Source organism: Neopsephotus bourkii, unplaced genomic scaffold (assembly GCF_033783945.1).
Source record: "Neopsephotus bourkii isolate Nb327-2 ecotype Australia unplaced genomic scaffold, CSIRO-AGI_Nbou_v1 NB_318, whole genome shotgun sequence".
In the NCBI taxonomy this organism is placed as follows: domain Eukaryota; kingdom Metazoa; phylum Chordata; class Aves; order Psittaciformes; family Psittacidae; genus Neopsephotus; species Neopsephotus bourkii.
Genome location: NW_026900826.1, coordinates 5,473,799 through 5,493,235, shown reverse-complemented (window position 1 = coordinate 5,493,235; position 19,437 = coordinate 5,473,799). Strand labels below are relative to the sequence as shown.

The 19,437-nt window shown below is 38.8% G+C and overlaps 1 protein-coding gene and 2 long non-coding RNA genes across 4 annotated transcripts in view; 2 read left to right on the top strand and 1 right to left on the bottom strand.

The window, feature by feature from the left end:
• LOC133209121 (uncharacterized) overlaps window positions 1–2,789 on the top strand; it is a 107,472-nt gene extending 104,683 nt beyond the window's left edge. The window contains exon 3 of the long non-coding RNA XR_009724601.1: window positions 2,641–2,789. This is a non-coding gene — a long non-coding RNA (uncharacterized LOC133209121). The remainder of the gene's footprint in view (window positions 1–2,640) is intronic.
• Window positions 1–15,848, bottom strand: part of AQP9 (aquaporin 9) — a 26,071-nt gene extending 10,223 nt beyond the window's left edge. Inside the window, exons 1-4 of one of the 2 annotated variants that reach the window (XM_061347527.1) lie at window positions 15,749–15,848; window positions 15,335–15,463; window positions 4,163–4,289; window positions 491–628 (exon numbers count right to left, since the gene is read on the bottom strand). In XM_061347527.1, coding sequence (XP_061203511.1) covers window positions 491–628; window positions 4,163–4,289; window positions 15,335–15,436 — 367 coding nt within the window. In that variant the 5' untranslated portion in view covers window positions 15,437–15,463; window positions 15,749–15,848. The other variant, XM_061347528.1, reaches the window with a different exon arrangement.
• On the top strand, window positions 4,455–19,437 carry LOC133209120 (uncharacterized). The gene is made up of 3 exons (XR_009724600.1): window positions 4,455–4,647; window positions 11,363–11,468; window positions 19,365–19,437. It is a non-coding gene; the product is annotated as an uncharacterized LOC133209120 (long non-coding RNA).

Here is a 19,437-nt window from a genome sequence, read left to right as displayed (position 1 = left end):
TGGAGAGCTATCTCTCTAGGGTGGCCTGACATTTAGTCAGGGGGGACTTGATCTCATATCCTGTAACCTCAGTGAACAATGTTGGTGATACTTGCCTACAGGCACTTGGATCAGGTCTTTAATGTTTCTAATTTGCTTGGAAGATGAATAGCCCTATATCCTGGCTATTAAGTAATTTAAAATTCTTACTGAGAAATACATGATCTCAAAGTATCTGATTTCCCATGAATAATTTTTCTAAATTTCAGAACATTTCCTGAATTATTAATGTTTCACAAAAGTTGCAGGATACCTGGAATGTTTGAGCCTCCCCCCTGCACCAACTCTTCATACTTCTTCCTTTTTTTTTTTCTTTATGGCTTTAGCTTCAATCTGGCCATTAGCCCTGTGTGAGCAGTTCCGTGCCTGCTTGGTATTCATTGAGAAATTGGGGCCTTAGAGACTGCCTGACCTCTAGTTTGTCCTGTGAGCATGTCTAAGGTGTACTCACCATAATAAATCCCAAAGACAGCCGCTGCTCCAGAGAATGCTCCCAGGAGTTGTGCTAATATGTAAATTGGTAATTTGGTCCATCTTAATCTTCCAGTCACGCACATGGCTAATGAAACGGCTGGGTTTATGTGACCACCTGAAAAATGAATCACAAAATAAGTCATATGGATGACTCGGATACATGAGAATAGGTGAAGGATTTGTGAAAACATAGATGCTTTTGAGCATGAGACTAGTATATGCTTTTCTAGCTATTGTTTTGCAATTATAGCCTGACTGCAGTTAAACTGAAACAAATTACAGGGAAGAGGAGGAAAGCCACCAAGATCTAGCTTCCCTCTTAATGTCTGCAGACTGTCCTATTTATCAAACTGCTGTCCTGCACTATATAATCTATAGACAACTCTTCTAGAAAAAGCCTAAGTCTGCCCTATTGGTTGTGATGGGTCCACCATTCTGCACATATTCTCTCTCCTTAAGTCTTTGGCTTTTTTTCTTTAAGGGAGGATTGTGGCAGCAGAACATTCATTCAGTTTAGAGAGCATGTATTAAGATTAAGGACTATTACTGGCTTGATCATGTATCTTGAGGCGGATCTGGAGTACCTTGGATTTAAGTCATGCTTATGACCCTGTCTTCAACCAGGGGTTACTTAGGAAGTCAGTTTTCATTAATATAAAACAATGTCAGGACTGTCCAGCTTCATGTTGACTGTTGGTGACCTGTGTCTAGATAGGATCTGGGGACAGCAGTGTGTAGTTCTTCATCACGTGTTTTCATCAAGCTCTTACACCCTCCAGAAAGGTCCATGATAAGAAAACTGATAAAGTACTTGTGCTGAAACAGAATTTTATGTCCTGTGGTATTTAGGACTAGCTACATCTAAACTCACACATGGAGAAGATTTCAGTAATACTGTCATTCTTTGTGACAATTTTAGTTTCAGTAATGCATTTATTGTTATGTCATGTGCTAGTCACTTCCTTCAACATCTTTTATCAACACAGAAAAAAGTGTTGAATGCCTTTTTTATGTATATATATATATATATATATGAAGTCGATATTTAAGAAATGCAAATTGCCAAATAAACAGATGGAACAATACTCCAAAGAAAAATACAGTAAACCCTAAGTTTTGCAAGAACATAGCAGATCCATTGCTTTCCTTCCAGGTAAAGTCTCACTTTGGCCTCATGGTTATTGGGAAAAAAAATTAGCCTTTTTCTTTAATAAAATATCTAAAAGAGTGTGACCTTTGTCTGTCAAAGGCTACTGATGGAGAAAGGGCCTCTATGTACAGTTTCTGTGTTTGTTTGCACTTCAGGTCAGCGAGTCATTATATTATGAAATCCAGGCACCTTTGATACATAATGAACTGACAAACACAGATAACAAACTGGATAAAACCTTCTTTGTATCACTTCCAAAATTCTGACCTAGTAGCATCAGTCCTGAATTAATTTTGAATTCCTCACTGTATTTCAAATTCTTCAGCACAGAGCAAATAGATGGCTGGCACCTTATTTAACAGCCCCTTGTGAAATTTGATGAGCTGTTGTCTTGTCTTTTGTTCTTAACTCTGCCTGGAATTAATCATCTTCCTTTCTTTCAACACCTGATACTGTTCCCCACCTGTATATAATACCTGGTGATTATGATGGCCAGGACAAGACATAATAATATTAGAGATATCTAATTAACAATGCATCTGGAAAGGAAAAGTCTAGTTGAAGGCCAAATATGCTGACATAGGAGAGTTAAAAAGAGTCTTGGTTCTTGTGCCATTGATAGTGTCCTGGTTTAAAAAAGAGCCGAAACACTTTGAATAGCATGTTCCTGAATTCTTTTGTAGCTTTGGTGATCACAGTGATCTAGACACAGAAGATTAGATGGAGAAAAACAAAAAAGGGAAATTTTCTTAGATAAGAGCTCAAAATCACCAAGGGTGCAGCCTATATATTTTATATTACCATAAAGAACTGATGCAAACTATTTTAGCAAGACTTAAACATGAAACATCATGACCAAAAAGCCACAGAATTTGCTAACAAATTCTGTATAGCAACTGATATTCTGAAATGTCCACTAGTAATCATATGCTAGATAATCACAGCCTGTTGAAATATCTGTTGCTATTCTTTTGCAGAGAAAATGCACTGTCTGCAGAATCCTTTGTCATGGGAAAAGCACAGGAAGTGCAATACTGCAACATCTACAACTGCTCTGCCCTTCTGGGATTGAACTCTTAATCTTCTGTATAATGGAGATTAATATCCCTTACAGATGCAAATGTAGGGCAGGTTAGTGTCTATACAGGTTTGGGTTTTTTTTTCATGATACTGCATTAGAAGAGTTGTAGTTTAGTATTGCAGTTTAGAGATGTTCAGGTAACAGGAATTAACTTAATGTTGTATTAAGGAACCATTCTGCTCTGTTTCACTGACAGGAACATGACTGCCTGTTTCTCAGTACCTTGAGCACTTTAAAGTGAGCGTAAATTTCCTTGTGCACAGTGCCTTTGTAAAAGAATTTGTAAAAGAGAGGAGGAATGGCCACACTGATTTCTGCTATAGCAACTATTTATAATGGCCTATTTATACCTAAAGATGTCTGCCCAGATCTGCTTTACCTTCCTTATGAAGGGTAAGAAATGCCTCTATGAAAGCTGGAGTACAAGGGCACCATTTGCTATAAGAGAGTAATACAAATTCCACATACAACATGGAGTATTGTCTATTATAACACATAACACTGTAGTATTACTATGTAATGCATAACACTATTATAATACAGAACACTGTATACATAATACATTAGTATGTATTATAATGCATAACACTGTATAATACATACACAACCCATCATTTTCTATTTTAAAGGGAGAATTTAAATGTTAAAACCAGTTATGCTAATGTTTCTGATATTAATTTGGCTAATCTGAATGGTGGAAATAGGAGAATAAGCATCATTCAATATGGCACGTGTAGATACTGATCAGTTATCCTAGCTACAGACAAAAGAAAGGTTCCTGACCAATATACATTGAGGAAATAATACAGCAGAAGGAAAGGGCCAATGACAGTACGTTGACAGCGCACCAGAGTTTATCCCTAGTACTCAGTATTTTTTGCCTTTTCTGCTTTCTGTGGTCTGCTGCTCTCTGAATCAGCAAACAGACAGGAGCAGACTTGCTATTGCCCAGTCATATGAAAGGAAGAGATTGCCTGCTGTAAGGTGAACTCTGCTTGTTATACTCATTAGTAGGTTATTCTATGTTCTTCAAAGCTGGCAGCCATTTTAGCTGATTACTGGATTCTGTAAGCTTTTCATGGTTATTTCCTTAAATGCAGTGCCTATCCTGTCCAGGATCACTCTATTCAAAGCAAGACCAAGCAGATTTCTGGCTTGCACAGACTATTTTCCGTACAAGCCAGACATGTGCCAATTTCGCACACTGTAGTTTAGATCAGAATTTGGTGGAAGATTTTGTCAAATGCAAAGAATAGAAGGAAACAAGAACACAAAAGATTTATGAGCAAAATTCTGATGCAGACTCTCTTGCTATTGCTAAATACATAAATGTTTATACCAAGAAATGTAAGTCATTTAATAACATAGCCTTAAAACTGTGGCAATAAATGTTATATAAGGAAAAAACTGTCACTTACCAGAAACTCCCCCAGACACATACACTGCTACGGTGACTGCCATTGCGAATCCAACCGATACCGTCATAGGCCCACCGTGGACTCCTCGGCTAAGGACAGCCTGGCCCACACACCCGCATCCAAGCATCTATATTTTGAAAGAGAAATATAAAACCATGAGTGTGTCTGTCAAATGTTGTTGGTTAGTTTGCAACTTCTGTTGCTGTCCAGATATAGCTGAAAATGTTGTTAAATATTAAAACCGTGCTAGAATGTGAGATTAGTCGCATGTGTGCCATTGTTGCCTTTGCTCCAATGAACAGTTCCTCTTTTTCCCCTGCTCTGTGACCATGTTTGCTTGTAGGGACCTCTGTCTTCCCCGGAAAAGAGAGTTCAAGTACAATGATGGGATACAGATCAGAGCTCGGAGCCTAAACAGGACCTCACAGCTTCTACAACAAATCTCCGTATCTGAAAGTGAAGAAGGAATTAATTCTGTGTGGTAAGTTTTTGTTTCCAGATTGTTATAAGCAATGAAAAATTACTATACAAGTTATGAAATACCGTTCAGAAAGCTTCTGATGTTTAATGCTGAAACTCTGGAAGGAGACAACTGTCTGGAAATTAGAGTGTGTGTTAATGTTATGCTGCCTTGATATCATATATTGCTTTATCAAAATATTTCACTGTCTCTGTAGCTTGAACAATTAATTGAAGTGGGGATACCTGAGTAATTCACACTGGAGTATTCTCAGTGGATTTAAACTAGCTTCTATTTTATGTTGGTTCTCAGAATTAAATTCAGCAACACATTTAAATGTATGCTTAAGATCACGTTTATTCTGTTCTAAAGCTTCTGCTTAGCTTCAAGTGTGCGTTTAGGTCCTATTAAAGTTGGTAGGAAAGATTTTCAGAGTTCCAAAAGCCTTTAGTTTAAGATAGACTAGCTGATCGTTTTCTGCCAGAAATCAGTTTGTGTCTTTGAAAATCTCCTTTTTAAATTTATGCCTAAGTGCTTTGTTGAAGGACCCAGCACTCTGTGGAAGATATCAAATATCTGTAGTCAGAAAACCTTTGCTTCTTTGCAACTGTAAGTGATCTGAATTGTACTGGGGCAATTCTGGTATGGGACTAGATTTATCCTGAACCTTATTCCACTTTGATGTTAAATCGGAGATACATTTTTATATATAATTTGATGGTACATGGGAATCTGATTTTCTTTCTTCTTATAAAGTCGTTCCATCTTAGCCTGTGTAATTGCTTTGGTTAATCTCCTTGCTTTGCTTTAGTATTCTGCCATTACTGCCAAACACTGCTTGTCACCAATGCCTGTGTCACAAATATTCTTTCTAACTGCATATTTGAATACCGAAAATCTAGTTCATTTAGAAATGCTTATTTTCAGTTGCAAGGTAGTTGCATTCAGAAACTGCAAAGTAATGGGAAGATCTCTCCTGCCTTAGAGATAGACTGTATCAAAAAGGTTTGGTGATTGAGGTTTAACAAGCAAGTCCTGCTAGAATAAATGCAATTTAAATTGGGGGGGGGGGTGTCATATTTTTGTTTCCAAGGGCGTTTCCCCAAGGGTTTTAACTAACACCAAAATGTGACAGAAAAGCCCTCAATAAAATTATGCTCTTAACCAGCAATGCAGACAGAGTTGCTGTTATAAGAGTGCCCCAAGACTGTGTCGTATACCCAGGTGCAGTTCTTGCCTTGAGGTTATAGTTATGCAAGCAAACAAAGCACTGGCTGGTGCCAAAGTGTTACATCTGTCAGGTTAAGTAAAGGTAGGGTGGTGGTAGATAGCAGTAGTTTATTGGACTGTATAGTTGAAAGTTGCAAGACATATGCCCAGCTGCAGTCAACTGCTGTGCAGAGGATGACATATGCACTGTGTACACTGAGATGCAGCCTGCATTCAGGCAAGCAGTTAGATCCGCAAGCATGCGCTTGTGTTCTAAAATGGCATAGACAGTTTTGCAGATACAAAGAAAAGGATGTTCTTTTGAAAGTATTACTAAGGATGTTATAAGAAACAGGGATAGGGGAGATGGGTATAAAAAAGGGTAAGGGACAATAACATCTGTGTGTATCAACTACAAGTTCACAAGAAGAGGGAAGGAAATAACAAGAGGGAGGCTCTGGCCTCCCTTCCCTAATTGCCAGAACTGAGGAGAATTGTACAGAAATAGCTGTGTATCACTGTTGCATAATAGCTTCTGCTCTGCATGTCATAGGGAAATATGCAACTACAGACGCTCCGTTTTTGTGTTTAACTAGCCTCAGAAAGCTCAGTCTACAAACAAGAAAGCAAGCAAGTCAGCTCAAACACAGCTGTGCTGGCTTCTTACTTGGTGGATGTTGGTGACTGCCTGCTCATGAACACTATTGCAGGTCCAGTCAGAGTGTGCCCATTTTGGGATGGGGAAAGTGGGAACTGAGCCTATAAATCTGAACCATGTGACACTAATATTTTCTTCATCTGCTGTCATTTTTAAGAAGAGAAAAAAGTTTTCTCATACCTACTGTATCTAGGTTGACATAACTGGAAACTATCACCTAATCATGTAATTACAGGAGCAGCAATATAATACCCTGTGAATCTTTGCTTGTCTGAGTTAAGACTGACTAGATCATCAAGTTGTAACTAAATATTCTAAGTTTCTAGGCCAAGCTCAACCATCAGCTGCACCCACACAAGTTCATCGAATGAAGCACAAGGAATCAGTGGGAATTTAATTTACAGGAGAATATAACCAGATCTCTTTATCATATCTTACGTTACTAGGTTTTCATCTTATCAGTTGTCTATAGCCTGACCTGCTTAAATTGACTAGAATAGCTTCAGTACTGACTTTTGTTCACAAAGTAATGATATTACTGTCACAAATAACACGTTTGGGTGTGGAATAGCTGTCTGCACATTCCCTGCCAAAAATTCTTGCTTTGTACACATTAGAGCCTTTTTTTTGTCTTGTGTAACAAGGATAATGTTAGGAAAGGAAAACAACTGGCCTCCAATGAGCATAATGTCCTGTTACTCCCTGAAAGCTTACAGAATTTTATGTCTACCACATTCATCAGAGCATCTAAAGATCATTTTGCTTCCATTTGTGCTATTTTCAGGATTTTTGTAAATGCTTGTAATAGCATTTTTAGTGTAAATAGGATTTCCTGCCAGATTGGAATCCAGAATTTTAGGTAATTTATTTTCCTACATGGCCTATAAAGCTTTAGACATCTTAAAGCAGAATTCTTATATATAAAAAAAGGCCCCTTCTGATCAAACAGATCTGGTGGTAGTGGGCACTCATAGCCATACACTTAAACATTACAGAAGCAGTCATATCTGCTTTTTAGCAGAGTGGAGACAATGACAAGTTTTTTGTTAAATCTTGTACTTCACCAGCTGTCAAGTTGTGATGAGGGTACCACAGATGTCCCTGCAGGCAGATATGGCCTCAATGGCTGCACAACTGGATGATGCTCTACATGAATACAAGAACTCAGGGTGCTAAATGGAATACAGAATCAGCAGTTACCAAAAAAATAATTATAAGCTGTACAATTTCAATTGGGAAATCCTAGAAAACCAGTTCAGAATTCTCATTTCAGTCAGTTTTCAGGACTCCCTCCACCAATGTACAATTTTGTGAGGATGCCTTTGTTCAGGTAAGGCAGCAACCCTACCCCTTTCCCATGTCACGCTCCCACCTGTGTTGTCCTACTGTTCCCCAGACAGGCATTTCCTGCTAGCCCATTGCCTGCTCCCATTTCACACTGGACAGCCCTGCGGTACTGCTCTGGACTCTGCCACGTGTGCTTATGTTCCTGCGCAGTGCTGGGAAGGGGATGGGCTCTCAGGAGCAGTGCAGTGAATTAGGCTCCAGCTGCGTGCTTGCAGTGAGTGTCCTGCTATCCTGAAGCCACCTGTTCCAAGTCTGCCCTAGTAGTTCACTTCCTAGGCAAACCTCTATGACTTCTCCAAGCAGCCAGACTTTAAATGGCCTATTTGTGCCCTTAAAATCAGGAATAGGGGTAGGAAGAGTCAGAAAGTCCCTTGGAGACTGGGAGAAGTGATCGTTCTCCCTTCACTGCAGGTAGGGATCTCTAACCAAAATTGCCCATGAAAGCATTAGAAGTTATTTGTGATTGACTCTAGCCTTTTACAGTTTCCCCTGCTCCCCCTTAACATTCCCGTATACAGTTAGTTTGAGTGTTGCCTATAAAAGTAGTAAGTAAACTTTTCAGATATGATGCAATTTCTAAATTGATGGTGTCCTCCTAAAGGTCTTTAATTTGGAGTGTGTTTTAGAACTTGCTTTCATTTCCAACCTCTTAAATTCTGAAGCAGACTTGTTTTTTAAATAATCTATTGCATTTCATAATAAGGTATTTTATAAAGGATTAGAAACTCTTTCCATACAGAGCCATATTTTTGCTGTGTTTGTGTATTATGTAGGGCCTTGGTTCAGACTGGGCTCCTGAACACGCTTTCAATAGGGATGGTAAGACTAACTTTCAATAGGGATGGTAAGACTAACAGCAATGTGTTAGATGTATGAAAATTCAGGCCTGTAGCTGAATGAATTGAATGTGCAAGCTTTCAATTTGCAGGAAGCTCCTGTTCTTCCAGGAAAGAGCAATCTTCATCTAATTTCATGTTTAATATTTGCTGTCTTTTGTTAAATCAGTACATAAGATTTTTAGGTGAGATTAAAATACAGTTTACCAGTCATGTGGCTGTTGAATACTTTAAAAGCATATGCCTCTTACTTTATCATTAGTTAAATATTTTGGTGGGGATGGGAGGATTTCTGTACATTATGATTTAATCAAACTTGAAGTAATAAAAAATCACTATATCCATTCTCCTGATGATCTAGTGGGATATAACCAATACCCTCTGGGGTTCAAATGGGATTTCCCTTTTGAAACCATTTTTTAATGACAGACAGCATTACTTCTTGGAGACAAGAATGTAGATTTAGTAATGTTTTGGATGAATTGTGTATATAAAGCTTTTAAGGCACACATAAAGATCAGGCTCAAATTGCTCTGTGGGAAAAATACAGTGAAAATATTGAGGCACAGACTATGCTGTGGTATATAAGCTGACACTCTTAGATTTTTATTATTCCTTTTGCACATGCAATAGAGATATATAAAAGTTTGAAATCACCTAGAGAGAATGCAAAGGTCTGTATTCTCTCATATTTTATTATGATTAATATTGCACTCTTCATCCTGAAATGCTAAAGTGCTTTTCTTTCCTGAATTCTATAGGGCAACTGATTTGAGTCAGCTTCTACAGTGAAGATTATTTTCTTACTATGTTGTAGAAATTCAGGAGAGAAAGGAAATGAAACATTTCATATTCAGACAAACTTTCAGGAGTGAAACATACCCCCTTACAAAGGGGCTAGGAAGAAATGGCTAGACAAGGGAAGAAATTCTTACCTACTGTCTTGAGGAGAGACAGAGCCTATTCAAGTGATGCTTCCCTCCCAGGTTACTCATTTATTCTTGAGTTGAGGTGTGCCTCTCTGCTTTGCTTCCTACACCAACTGAAAAGACTAAAATCTTCCTGTACTCTTAAAATGTATTTAGTCTCTGTAGCAGTGCTTGGGGAATTATCTGTACTATTCAGAAAGAGTGCAGGAGCGGGCACAGCAGTTTCTGGGAAGTAAGATTTTCTGTCTCTTAGGAGTGTAAGGGTACATGTAGCTTGTTTTACTCTTTCCTTTGGGTGCAGGAACAGGGTGGTGGGATCTTTGCTGTGTCCTTGCAGTTGGAGGTGCATGGTTATGGGTAATTAAAGCCTCAGCATGTTCTCTTCCTAAACTGTTTTCTGTTAGGATAAAAAAACAACTTTGAATGCTTTTAATGGTAAAGAACCCTTTGGGTTAGAGAAACTGTGTTAAGTTTGCCTTGGATTGGGAGAGCTCACAAGAATTCTCTTTTATCCAGAATGGTTTATTGAACTGGTTTGATATAAACTCTCTGTATGGCATGAACTGCATTTACTATCTTTTATTCTGTTCCTCAACTGTTTGTCAGTTTTAAAAATTATTACTTGTATTATCTTTTTTTATTTGGCAAACCCTGAAAAAGCACTCTGTAAATTTGTGTCTAAAACACAAGTGGAAGAGGATTGTTTGTGGTTGTGCCCTTGCAGTTGAATGTTGGAAGGATGCAAGTGTCCTGTAGGGACTTCTATCTGAGCCTCAAACTTCAGCCCTATAGATGCAAACTTTCTGGGGAGGGGGGAACGTATCTACAGAAAAAGATCTTGGAAAAGTAATTCCAGCATGCTGGAACCCTGTGGTTAAGTGAGAGTTGAGGGTAGACACTGCTCATTTGTAGCATTACATAATATTTAAAAAGCTGTTGAGTGGCTTATCAAAATACCAATTTAAGTTTTAATAACCTTTTTTATCTAGTTTTGACAAACTTAAGTTCACTGTTAATTATATAAGATTCTGTACTCCAGGAAGTTCATTGCTGACGGCAAACAAGGTAGCTGTCAAACTGCTGCCATTCAGTTTTCTACCTTAAACAAAACTCGTTTAAGCAATTTCATCCTATGCAGAATCTTCCTTTCACAAAAACTCAGAACAGGGAATTTATCTTTTTTTAAAACTACTTAGTGTTAATTTTGTATTAAACACTAAACACTTATTTAAGGAATGAGTTATCAAAAGCTACATTTGCTTTCATGTAGTAACATTGCGTAATGAGGATTCTAATGCATGCTATATTACTGTGCCGTATTGTAATTAACATGCACTGGAATGTAAGGCCATGAAAAGATATGGAAAAGTTGCGTAAATTTTAGTCTTCTAGACTAGGCAAATCCATGGAATGTCATATTTAAAAGATTTTGCAGGCAACACCTGAACTCCACAACAAAGCAGGAGTGGTACTTGCAAAACTAAGTGGTCAGAATATGAAAACAAGATAAAAAGGTTTTGATGAGCAAAAGATAAATATCCTTCCTTCTCATTAGTTGAATTATTTGCAATATGTGGTGTCATGCATTTGTTTCATGCTCAAGCACTGCACCTTTAGACACACAAACAAACATTTGCTTCAGTGGGAGTTTCGCAAGAGGCTCCCCACCTCCAGCTGGAGACTAAGCTTTAGGAAAGGAATACTTACATTACCCACCTGTCTTTACACGCTAACTGGAAGCCCATGCTCTGTTTCAACAAGAAAGCATGCACTGCTCTGGGCTCAGGAGACACTGGCTCCTGTGCAGCTTCTTTCTGGGAAACTGTGTTTGGTAAGATGCTCTTAAGAGAGACAATGAAATAAACAGGTGAGCAGAAGTGGTAAAGGAAGCCACATGGCCAATTTGGCATCTCTTTTTTTTGGATACACTTAATGGCATAAGCCAGAGTAAATCCTGTTTTGTTTGAGAGCAATGCAGCCAAATTCCAAAGTGGAAATATGGAGAGAAGGAGGATTAAAAGCAGAGAGGCAGTTGAATAGGTGAGTTGCAGGCAGGCCCACTGAAAATTCACATAAACCATCTGCCTGATGCAGCATGGCTTCCTGACACTCCTGTGCCTGGCACCCAGATGTTATCCCCCAGAGGAGCCCCAAGAGGAAATGCACTGAGCCAGGAGCCATGCTGGAGAACAAAAAGCTCTCCAGAGAGCTCTTTCACAAGGTGGCCTCAGGCAGCCCCAGATACAGGCTGAGGCTATGTCAGAGGCTGGGAAATGTGTGTGTGCAGTGGCCGCTGAGACACCATGAGCCAAACGGGTGGGTGTGCTCCCACCTCAGGAACCTATTGCCTAGGTATAGCCGGGGGGGGGGTGGGGGGGGGGGTGGTTGGGGGAACCAGTCCCACAAGTTGTTTCCAAACACACTGTGTATACATTACTCTATAGAATAGTTGTACTGTTTTCAAATGTTTATTGAAAACTCTATGGGTAGATTGTTGTGGGGTTTTTTGTTTGTTGGGTTTTTTTTATATATTTATTCTAAACTACAAATGGTACAATTAAACTTTGCAGGTTGGGGGTTTGCCACGTGACATCACCAAAGTTAATACAAGAAAGGGGCAGAAGCTCACAGATAATTTGCAAATACCCAGCATAATGTGTGCTCCTTGTTGCCTGTACTGCAGATATAACCTAGTGATGTTAAAACTGCATTGCTCCATTTGTTTCATAGAAATCACGTAAGAGGTGAAGTGTAACATTTTTTCAGGTTGATAGAACATTATAAAGTGAACACAGTATCCAAAGCTCATTGTAACCAAACTTACATGCAATTTGCATCTGGTTATGGACTCTATATTTTGGGGTTTCTGCCCTGGTTCTTGTACCAGAGTGTAATTAGGGAAGCTGTGCTATGCTTGGGGAGGATTCATGCTGAAAGAAATCCTTCTTTCCCAGCAGAATATGTCTAAGCAAAATAGCCTACTCACCAGCAGGATTACCCAGGCAGGTGGTAACAGCAGCTGCTCTGTATACCATCAGATCTGCCTATACAGCAGGGCACTTCCAGGTTCCTAGGGTTTAGTGTTTCTCATTGAACCCTCAGGGGTTGAAGCCAGGTGCTTTGGTAAGCAGAAAGAGAGGATCACACACATTATCTGTATTGTCAGGTTGTGCAGTGCAAGCAGCTGGTTCAGATAACCTGACTGTGACATCTCAGCAGGGATTACTTGGGAGCATCTCCAGTCTGATCCACTGAACTGAGTATCCATTAATGGTCAGTACATTTGCTGTGATTCTGGATCTCACCTTCCACTTTAGTTTCTTCTGAAAATAATTCAGTTTATGTGCTCTGAAACCATGCTGCAAGGCAAACCACAGCATATTAAGTAGGGATGACCAAGAAATGCTACCCAAACTGTATACACGCTGACTTTCTCCAGGCCTGTTGTCTCAAGTCTGTTTAAGATAGCAGGCAGAGTCCTCCTCACACACAGGTGAAGGCTTGAGGTTTGCCTCAAGTGACTGATTTCATTTTCTATATATCCTGAAATTAATCTTAAAGTTTCTGCATTTTCCAGTTTGGGGCAATAATGTTGCAAGGTTTGAGTTTCCGAGCATTCAAAGTTCAAGCTCTACTCAACATCACAGACCACATGCTATTAACAGTATTAGACCCAGCTAACTTCCAGAGGTGCTAGGCTGGTGACAAAATTAGGTATGGTCAGTTAGCATTGACTTCCAGACATACTCTGTTGGTAATAGAAAGGCTCATCCTTGCCTTGCTCCCTGGCATGGGTGCTCCCCACAGGCTATAAAACCTATCACAGTGGCATAAAATGGATTTCAGTGAAGATCTGATTCAACTGTGCTGTAAGCTGTGGACTCTGGTCTCACTTTCACTTTGTAACAGAAGTAAGACATAGTAATAGGATGGTGGAAGAAAAGTACCACTTCTTTTGCATACACAGCATCTGTTTTTCAAGGATTTCTGCTCTCTGACTTACCAGGTGCCCTTTTCATTAGCTCCAATCTAAGTTAAGGGTTTAATATTTATCTGTTCTTAAAGAGAAACTACTTCCTAGCTGACAGAGCCTGAAAGCAATAGCAGTAAGTAACAGCAGAAAAGTCAGTTCATTCACAGTAAATGTTTTGTACTGCCACTAACTTGTGCAGTCTAAACATAAATTGAGATACCCAAGCACTGAAAAGATTACTTTTTAATCCATGTGAGGCTCTTCTCTGTTTTAAACCAAGGTTGAAACTGGAAAGGGTAAACCAGAATTGAGGAACTTGGATTGTCAACAACAATTTTATAGCTTCATTTTCTACTACATTTGTGTGGTGAATATACTAGATGGGCTCTCGGTTTGCATTTCCTTCTAGTCTTGTGCAGCAGGACATTAAATAATAGCATTTGTGGTCTAATCTGAACTTTAATATGTTTTCTTTACTTGCTTAATTGTATTAATGGACAGAGGAGGATGATCTTGCGTCGAGGACAGAGTACTGGAAGTCAGGTGATCTGGGTTATATTCAGAGTTCTGCTGCAGGCTTCCTGTGCAGTCTTCTGTAATCAGGTTTGCTAATATATCAAATGAAGATAATGACATTTCCCCTCCTTACCGGGGTGTTGTGACACTTAATTCATTAATGTTTGTAAAGTGCTTTGTTCTCCTTGCTTCTAAATGTGCTTCTTACTGTAATGATGTCTTATGGATGGTATTATATTTGAGAATAATGTTAATTTAGTGCCTGTGCACTTCAGTTGGCTGAAGTGTAGTAAAGACCATTATTTTCATGTATTTTATGAGGTACTGAAATTTTTTAGATGACTTACTTGAAATTTAGCTAAAATATAGTTACAGTTGTAAAATACACTGCCAGTGCTATGCCTGCTTCTTTTTATTTCCTTTTTCCTCTCACTATGAAATATTTAGCAATAAGCAACACTGTTTTGTTCAGACTGAAGGGAGGAAGAAAGAGTTTGGCATACTCTAGCTGCTCGACTTCCAACTCTGCTACTGAATCTGCTCTCTACCCTGGTAAATCGCAGGGAAAAGCTCTGTGTCCCGTTGCAAAATACACAGAAAAATTGAGCAAGAAATTAAGTAAAAATAAATCTTGAGTATATGAAAATGAGGAATTTTGGTATTTACCTAAACTGTAGCTGTACTACAGGACCAGGCAACTGTATGATTTATGTAGTACAGTTAAAAAAAAACACCTCTGAATGTTTGGCAGTGCAACTTCAATAAATTCACTGCAAATCACACAGCTAACTTTCTATATTGCATGGGAAAATAACTTGGCTAAAATTCTCTTAATATGAAATACAATATATTTGTTAAAGCACATGGAAGTTGTGCACAGAATTGGAACTAGAATAAACTGCTGAGCTTTTTCAAAACAAAAGCAAGAATATTATTAACATTCATTGTGCGTATTTTGAATTTTCACAATGTGGTAGCTCACTGAAATTTTGCTCCTAGATGAAATCAAATGCTTATTAGACAATTATAATAAATAAAGCTATCTGGTTTTAATAGCCAGTAGTAATTACATCAGATGAAGAAAGGAATTACAAACTTACCATAAATAGAAGCAGTTCATTCAAGGCTGTACAATGTTTGTCAGGCAGTAACCACGCTGCTGGTACAGTACAAGAAACATGTCCCCTTACAAGCGCTGCCCAGCATTAGATTAGTAGGAAGAAAGGAAAGCAGCTGACACTTACTATCAGTATAAAAGTTCCCAGGAATTCTGAGAGGGCTTCTTTAACCAAGCTGTTCTTCAAGGCAAATTTCTCCTTTAAACTCCTTTTGCTTTTCCGGCTCATTTTGGCTTCCTCTATTGCTCTGGTGCCCTAGTTACAAACACACACAAATTTTGTTCTGTATTTGTCCCTGCTTCAGCTGAACTTTGACACTTTTACTTATACATTGAAATATGAGATATCATCTTGTACAGCCAGTGAAATCATCTGACTGCAGGCATTGACAGAACCAACTCAACATGCCCTAACAATTCATCATGAGTTTTCCACCCTGTGTCTTCTCTGAGTACACTTCTATTTTTACTGGCTAGATAATACCAGTAAGTTTACAACCAGAACTCTTCTTTTTTTCTTGCAGAATGGATTAATCATTACCTTTGCTGCTTTCCGGTAAAAATGAATAAAATGTTCCTGTCACCTTGATCAAAAAGAAAGGCAAAAAGAGAAACCACAAAGTCAGACACCAAAATATGGTTGAAAATTTCCCTCTGACCTAGATTGGGATTTAAACCATGCTCTTATTGGCTGTCCAAAACCTTTTCAAGGGGAGGTTGTGAAAGAGTGAATGCTTTGGAGAATGCTGTGCTCTAGCCTGTAAACAAACACTTCTATCTTGTCACTTCTGCAGGATTTCAATGACTAATGAAGAATCTTACCTTGGCATGTAGTATGTTGAAGTTGCATATCCACCCACAACCCTCTTTTTGGATTAAATGCCTTGCTCTCTAGTGACCCGTCCTGTTTACAAAAGAGCAATGAGGCAGAATAAATTAGGAACATTTAATGAAATCTCCTTCGGTCCAGTGGCTCCCTATAATGCAGTATAGGCAAGTGAGGCACTATATGTCTCCAATATGTTTAGCTTAAAAGTGCATAGATGCTATAGTATGAAGCATGATAATGTTATATTCCATGATCTTAAGACGTGAAGTTGCTGAATATATCAGAGAATCAGACCTTCTAGAAAATAAAATACTCTTAATCTCTCAAGTATCTTCTATGGTTTATCAGATGTGATACTGACTTGACTAACTTGCCATCTGGGTGATTTACAAGTGTCATTTGACTTGACACCAAAACCTTAGCCCAGTTTTGGTAGGTTATTTTGGCAGATGTTGTAGATGCTCAGTGCCTTGGTTTCTACGTGTCCTAAACCTTTTTCTGCTTGGTGGTAAATATGTTCAGGTCTGTCAGTACTGCTGTCTGCTGTGAATAGGATGGAGATTTACAGGATTGGGCAAATGGGTTCACTTCTCTTACCCCATTAGTGCTCTTCCTTGCCTCCAACTAGGACCTGATTCCCTACATTCATCACCAGTTCTGTTTTTTAACCATCCAGTTCATCCCAGCACCCAATTTTAATCCTTAATCACTCTTCTGTGTCCCTCTACTCAACTTTCTCTGTCTCCACATTTAAGTACTGCCCTGCCTTCAGTGATTGAGAAAATGATGGCTTTGTGGCAAGCAAAGCTAATGAATTATGAGATGACTCCATCTGTACCAGTGCTGCATGAGCCAGGTGAGCACCTGTGCAGCAGCAGGGATGCTCTGGGGCAGGAGCTACAGGTCCTGCCCGTAGTGCAAGTCAGAGCTTGCACAAACAGCTGACAGCTGCCTGTGGGAAGCCCCTGAAAATAGCCTATGTTGTACAATGCTTTGAAAACCTTTACCCTACACCACTGCAAAACAAAGATATTATTCAGGATGTTAATTGTCACAGCATGCTAAAGTATATGTTTATTATGTCTGTGAGAGAAGTCTTTCAGAATTATGTATACAGTAGGGCTGAGGGAGGATGCTAGGGAGGCCATTCATTACAGCAGGAATGAGATAAACCACTTCCTCTCTTCCAGGAAAATGAGAAATAAATAAATATGCTTATAAAAGCAATTTTTAGTTGTATGTCCATAGCAGTTCTTTCTTTTGTGCAGATGTAGGTCTCCTTCACACAGCAGTATGCAGATACCTCTTAGTTTAGCCCCATAACAGTTGTGAAGGCTTTAATGCTATTTTTCAACTAACAGTAGGGCAATAACATATCAGAGACACAAAGCTTTACTCATTTGTCTAGATCATGTTAGCTTCCTTACAGCAGTTGTCTTTAAAGGGTTGAGAATTGGGATAGATACACATATTTTACATTTGCTTCCTTCACATTTTCTTCAATGCTTTATTGAAATCATACGATTTAACTCCACTAATAAGAAGCATGATGCTAAGTTAGAACAGAGGTCCTTCTCATTTCCATAATCAGATTCAAAGAGATGCTGTATGAAAGTATAGGACATAGTACATAGGAGATGATTGCTCCCTTGGTAGATCCTTCCAGCTTTACCAATTGTCAATTTAAAGTCTCTGCTATGCTTTGGAACCATTTTCAAATAGAAAAGGGGACAGAGCAGGAAATCTGAATTAAGTTTCTTCTTTCATTGTATTCAGAAAGAGGTTCTCAAAACACTTCCCAAATCTAACAAATGTGTACCTAGCATTACAAGAAAGACAAGTAAAATGTAAATATAAACACCGTAAAAGCTTTGTCCTTAATTACTAGCCCATATGATCCGTGCTCTGTGTTACTGCTTTTTAGTCACATGCAGTGGACCACCTGGTAGAACCATGGAAAGACACTTGTGATTACTGTTTTCTACTGATCTCCCTCACTTGGGCCCTGCTCCCAGAGCCATAAGGATAAGGGTAGTGGCAGTGCCACCCATAAACATTGACAGCTGTGTTTTCTGAGGGAAGAAAATGCAGATATTCTTCAAAAATGGAAGTTTATGTAAGCAAAGAGCATAGGAAGAAGATGAGGTCTGTCAAATGCAGAACCACAACAGAGCTGACCAAAAAGTTTTTAAGATTTTGCCAAGAATGTGGAAGAAATAACGTAAACTGTTTTCAGAATCTATCACTAGAGGAGCACTGCAAGAAAGTAGGTAAAGCAGCAGAGGCTGAAAATGTAGAGGAAGTGTTCAAGGTGCTTAACTCCACAGCTAAAAAGCTGGAAGAATTATTTGCTTTGCTAAAGAATCAAACGTTAGGTGGACTGAGGGTGAGGAACTGTCCTAAAATGAATTGTCAGTAAGAAAGACTTCAAGAGAAATTGGTAAGTTAAACAGTAACCAATTGCTGGAGCTGTGTAATGTTTCCACCAGGGATTCAAATGTTCAGCTTCTGAAGTGCTAGTGCCAGTGGGTTGGTTTTTTGCTGAACCTGATTCTAATGCCAGCAAAACGGAACATAGGAAACGTGCTGGTGATCCACTGGTGTTTCAAAAGAGCCCTCCAAGGGTGATCATGGGTGCTACAAAACAGTCAATGTGACTTCTATGCCAGCAAAATTAGAGGAACTAACGTAAAGAATAAAATCATTAAGACACACGGATAAAGCTCTGTAGAAACATCCAATGGATTCCGTTAAGGGAGGTAGTGCCTCACAAATCTATTGGCATCCTGTAAATACATCAAAAAGCATGCTGATGGTATTGTTCATGCTTGAACATGTGATCAGTGTAACCTTAAACTGCAAAACTAAGACCCTTCGGACCCTTACCCAAAGGCATTCTGGACTGAACTATTTCTTCTCTTGCCTGTATTCAAGCAGAGCAGGAATTCACACAGTGTATATAACCTAACCATTTTTATAGTAATCTTCACTCCTATAGAAATAGCAAAGTAGAGAATTATGCATATAGCTCCCACAGTTTAAATCCCATGGGTAGCAGTATATACTGTACAGAATTTTTAATAGCACATTATTCAGAGTATCACATAAATTGTTATTACTGATGTAATAAAACCTAAACCAACACAGCTGGAGAGACCAAGGCTATAAATACACCATTTATTTTTTTGTATTGTAATAATATGGGCCAAGTTATTTTTAAGCTTAAATCTGCTGATTTTAGTTGAATTGGGCAGAGTCTGAATGTGTACATCTACTATAATTGACATCCCTGGTCAAACGCCCTTACCTAATTTATGTTTTCATACAGAAACTGCTGCATGGTCCTTAAAGGATGTTCTATGGCTTATGGACTGATGCTGCTGCTGGAGGACTCAAAAAAA